This window comes from Haliaeetus leucocephalus, unplaced genomic scaffold (genome assembly GCF_000737465.1).
Source record: "Haliaeetus leucocephalus isolate CR32 unplaced genomic scaffold, Haliaeetus_leucocephalus-4.0 Scaffold229, whole genome shotgun sequence".
Classification (NCBI taxonomy): domain Eukaryota; kingdom Metazoa; phylum Chordata; class Aves; order Accipitriformes; family Accipitridae; genus Haliaeetus; species Haliaeetus leucocephalus.
The window spans coordinates 1,795,634-1,800,000 of NW_010972665.1; the positions used below are offsets into that span (position 1 = coordinate 1,795,634).

The following is a 4,367-nucleotide window of genomic DNA, read 5'->3' on the forward strand; positions in this document are numbered from 1 at the left end:
GGCGCCGGGCCGGGCGGGCGCCCGCCGGGTGGGCGGGGCCGGCTCGCCGCGCGGCCTGTCGCAAAGAGGATGGCGGCGCCCGTCTACCCGGCCTGGGTCACCCGCTGGGTCTCCGGACAGTGGCGGCAGAAGAAGCGGCCCCCGGCGATCCGCCCGACCCGGCCGCTGGTGTTGGCCAACAAGGTGGCGAACCGCAGGGAGCAGGCGGGAGGTGAGTTCCCGGCGCCAGGCCGTTAAACGCCCCCTCCCCGGGGAGAAACGGACGGGGGCGGGCGGGCCCCCCGCCCCTGCGGGGTAGACCTGCCGCCGTCGGGCCCTCAGCGTTGCTCCCGGGAGTCGTCCCACCACTGGCCGGCGGGAAGGGCTGCGGTGATGTCAGGGCTGGGTCGAGCTGGCGGTCGGAAGCTCCTTGTGCTCTGCAGGGCAGCGGAGGGGAAGGGGGTCTGGTTTGTGCCGTAGGGTTAGCACACGGGTTCTTTTGAAGAAGTTACTTCCTCATACAACAACCCTAAATTTGCATCTTGTGGTACTCTGTACGTGAATCATGCACGCGAAGTACTTTATTACATCTCAACATAGCATTTATCTTAAGAACTCAGCCAGTGGTTGGGTGGCTGCAATGGTGCTAATCTTTGTGCTAGCAACATCTTCTCTATGCAAAATGAAAGATGAGATCTTTATTTTAGTGTTGTTTTTTCTCACCTGCCTCAACCCCATCTTAAACTTCTCTCTGGAGATTTATGCACTGTGGAGGCTGTTAGCGTGATGTCCCCAACACCTGAGATTTTGGTTGTGTCTTTCCCTTCTAGAGGCAACATGCATTACGGAGATGTCGGTAATGATGGCCTGCTGGAAACAGAATGACTTCAGCGATACAGCTTGCGCTGAGGAGATCCGGATGTTCTATGACTGCGTGGCAAAGGCAGAAGTAATTAAGGCCTCTTTTGCGTTCTTAAAGGCTGGTAGTAGGAAAGGACAAAGCCCCCAGTCGTTTTTTGTGTGCCAACAGTAATAATGTTCTCTGAACAGTTTGATTGGTGTTGTAACCCATTTGAGCTGTAGGAGAGATGCAGGATGATGTAGATCAAACATGCAGTCCTTCCTTTTTGAATGCAGAAGTTAAATTAAATTAGAATTAAAATGAAGGACTGTAGGAAGGGACTGGATGTTTGGTATGTTCTAACTAAGGATGAAACAATAGTCACATCCAGTCCTTTTTGGGTTGTCAAATTCTTGAAGTAGACTTCAGCCGCTGTCAACTGACCCTAACCTAGGCCATTTATTTTGATTTCTTCCAGTTTTTAATCTCTAAACTTTCAGCACTAATGAAGCAATAACACTCACTGCTCTTCTCCATAGTACATGATAGTTCTGAATGAGGGAGAGTACGATTTGGAGCTGTTAAGTAGAACAGTGATTTGTATGGTGCGAGATGTGGATTGCATTGTAAATGGGGAGATGTACAGTGTAGGTAAGTTTCCGCAACTGCTCTGATTCATAAAATTAAGAAATAGCTGACTCGGGTACCAATCCAATACTTGCATTATCTAGACAGTGGGGGTGTGTCTAGATAAAGTCTGTCATAAATCTGTATATAGTTCTGTGCTTGCGGGGGTGAGAAATAACCAGTGGTTTCAGTAATCCTCATAACAAACAGAATTTTCAGGATACATGAGGTAGTTTACAGCTATTCTCCATTCTCTGAAAATTAGGAGTTCTTTTAGGCTGTTTCTGGCTTCAAAGGCTAGATGTTTCCTTGAAGAATAAATTTCATATTGTCTGGAAATTAGAGGTTTCCAGCTATATGATAACCTTGAAATCAAGTCAGTTGCAAAAGCAGACTAAAGGTAAGTATATGTACTAAACTTGTCCTTAAACTGATTTTGAGTTTCAGTCTTTTTTCAGTAACAGTACCATCATTTAATGAATAGTTATTTACTGTTGCTCTTTGACAGCAAAAGTGAAAAATGGTCCACAATTTATTTGGTAGATTACAAAGAATCAAATTCAATAACAGAAAGTAAAAAGAAAAAATCTGAGTTGTTACTATAAGTATGTAATATTGTTAACTAAGAATGTGGAAGAATGTAATCTTCACAAGATGTCAGTCAGTCATTAATTACATCATTTAAAGGTCATCAGCTTTTGAAAGCCTTGTGATTATTGAGCCAAGTGTTCCTTAAAGAAATAGCATTCTTCTGAAAGAAACATCCCAGTACAATTAGTAGTAGTCTTTGGGGGCGAGCGTCAGCTCTGCAAATAAACAGAGGTAATATTTTGAGGTTTCTTTTTCTCTTTCAGAAGGAGCGCAAGGATCAAAATGCGGAGACCCTGTCACCCAGGGGAAGCTTAACTTCAAGCAAAGTGAATAAGCTCCTGAGGAGGTTTCCTCAGATCACACATTATGTATAATGTGCTTTACTAAAGGGACTGCGGACAAGCAATTAAAGTTGGAGTCTTTCGCAAAAAAGTGAAAAGTAGACTTGAGTGAGTATTTGATGTCAAGTGTTACCCATCAGCACTGCTGTATGGATCTTGACTGCACCTTTGTTTCCAGAGCGGAAAACACCCATCTTGACCATCAGCTGATTTTGTTCATGAGGTTCTTGGGTCTTAGGGTCCTAGGATTTCTGCGGTATGTTGTTCAACTAGCCGCAGTGTGGAGTCAGGTCCTGACTGTGAAATAAAATCTTATAGGAATGCATGTAAATGCCTTTTCTAACAGTTAGGGGGTGACTTTTCCTCATGTATAAGCTTCTGCCTAACTTCTGAGCTGCTATCAAAAAGTGCTCAGGCCCAGACATTGAGCCAACTTAAAATTGATAGTAATCTCATGGCTCATACTCCTACATGTACGTATACACAGTTTGGTTCCTCTCGAAATTTTTTTAATTCCTGCTGCTGTACAAGAAGGCTGTAGAATGAGGAAGAAATCTCCAGCAAAATACCTTGTTAATACACAATACGTTGGTAAGGATCAAATACAACTTTAACATAGAAGCTTGTGAATTAAGCTCTCTGATTGCAGGTGGGACAGGTATGGTGCCATGTCAGATTGATTATGTTGTCTGTACCATAATAAAATAATGCAAGACTGTTGTTTGGTGTGGGTGACTCATAATCTACAACAAAATATTCCATTGTTTTGGTAAAAAAACTAAAAGGGAGAGAAAAAGTTCAAGCATGGACTGATACTGAAATCATGTAATTAATTGCTGGGTTTGATTTGTTTGGGGTTTTTTTTCACTAGAGTACCACAAAACTGCAGGCAGATCCCTGTTGTTTTAGGACCAGTACCTAACTGGTAAGAAATACGCAGTACCTCAGAATGCTAATGATAAAACCATTTATATCGCTAATTCTTTGGGCCGTAAAGAAAAAGCAGAGGAGCATCAGGCACATACACACTGTGTGATTACCCACATGTGACTGTAGAGTTTGCATGGAGCTGGAGCTGACTTCTCTGGAGCCCCAGGCCAATACCTGTTCATCACATAAATATTGATCAAGTGTATGCTTTCAATTTATTGAAGCAATTTTAATTTACCTGTTACTTAAAATGGCTCATTAGTGGGTAATCCCACGGGGTAGCTTATTCTGTTGTTGCTATTATGGCATAATTGGGTCTTTCAGAGGGCTTGGGGTCAGTAGGAACGTGATGTCCACATCTAAGTTTGAGGAAGCACTTTGGTTCTATGACATTTTGCATTTTCAGTCCAAAAGACGTTCTCTGAAAAGGAGCAACTTGCTGATTCTTTGTTTCTGAAGGAGACAAGCTAAGTTGGGGGTGAGGAACCGATGAACACTAAATTCACTTCTGTTGATGATGTTTTTTTCTTTCTTTGTATTAAAACTTATAAGTATAGTTTTGCGCATCTTAAGCTAGCAGCTGTGCTAAATGTACCAAATTCTAGTATCTGTGAAGAACTGTCTCATCAGAGAAACTAATACTTTTTTGTTGTATTTTTACTTTTGAAATTTTGCGCAGCTCCCACTAATCTGGACAGCTATTTTTGGATATTACTGCTTCACAGTGAACTTCACAAGTTCAGTTTTTTGGGATTTTTTCTGAACTTTTACATGTCTTCTGTAAGCTTGAAATTACTATGCTAAGGTTTTCCAGTCCTTAAAGGAATGCATTTATTTGGAGGAAGAAGGAAGGAAAGAGAATGCTTTTCAGATGGATGCAGGTTTTACAGTGCTGCTTTTAACAGTACTCTAGCAGTTCTTTCGGCTCAGGATCCCATGCTGCAACCAGAAAAAACCTCCAGTTACTGATTGTCCTTGGCAATTTGAGCTGCTGCCTTTTCCCTGTATCTCACTGTTATGCTTATATTGGGTGTTTAAACACATTCTGTGACATGCTC

General features: G+C 42.7%; 1 protein-coding gene across 1 annotated transcript; it reads left to right on the forward strand.

Annotated features, from left to right (window-relative positions):
* The first annotated feature begins 50 nt into the window (after positions 1 to 50).
* On the forward strand, positions 51 to 2,477 carry CHCHD1 (coiled-coil-helix-coiled-coil-helix domain containing 1). Its single transcript, XM_010567757.1, has 3 exons — positions 51 to 211; positions 810 to 928; positions 2,302 to 2,477. The coding sequence occupies exons 1-3, from the start codon at positions 70 to 72 to the stop codon at positions 2,410 to 2,412; spliced, it is 372 nt and encodes a 123-aa protein (XP_010566059.1). The 5' UTR covers positions 51 to 69; the 3' UTR covers positions 2,413 to 2,477.
* The last annotated feature ends 1,890 nt before the right edge of the window (positions 2,478 to 4,367 follow it).

Excerpts from the sequence above, each read along its gene's own strand:
- CHCHD1 (XM_010567757.1), top strand. The coding sequence starts at position 70 with ATGGCGGCGCCCGTCTACCCGGCCTGGGTCACCCGCTGGGTCTCCGGA. Across the intron at positions 212-809 it reads CCGCAGGGAGCAGGCGGGAG|AGGCAACATGCATTACGGAG; the intron begins GTGAGTTCCCGG and ends TTTCCCTTCTAG. Across the intron at positions 929-2,301 it reads ACTGCGTGGCAAAGGCAGAA|AAGGAGCGCAAGGATCAAAA; the intron begins GTAATTAAGGCC and ends TTTCTCTTTCAG.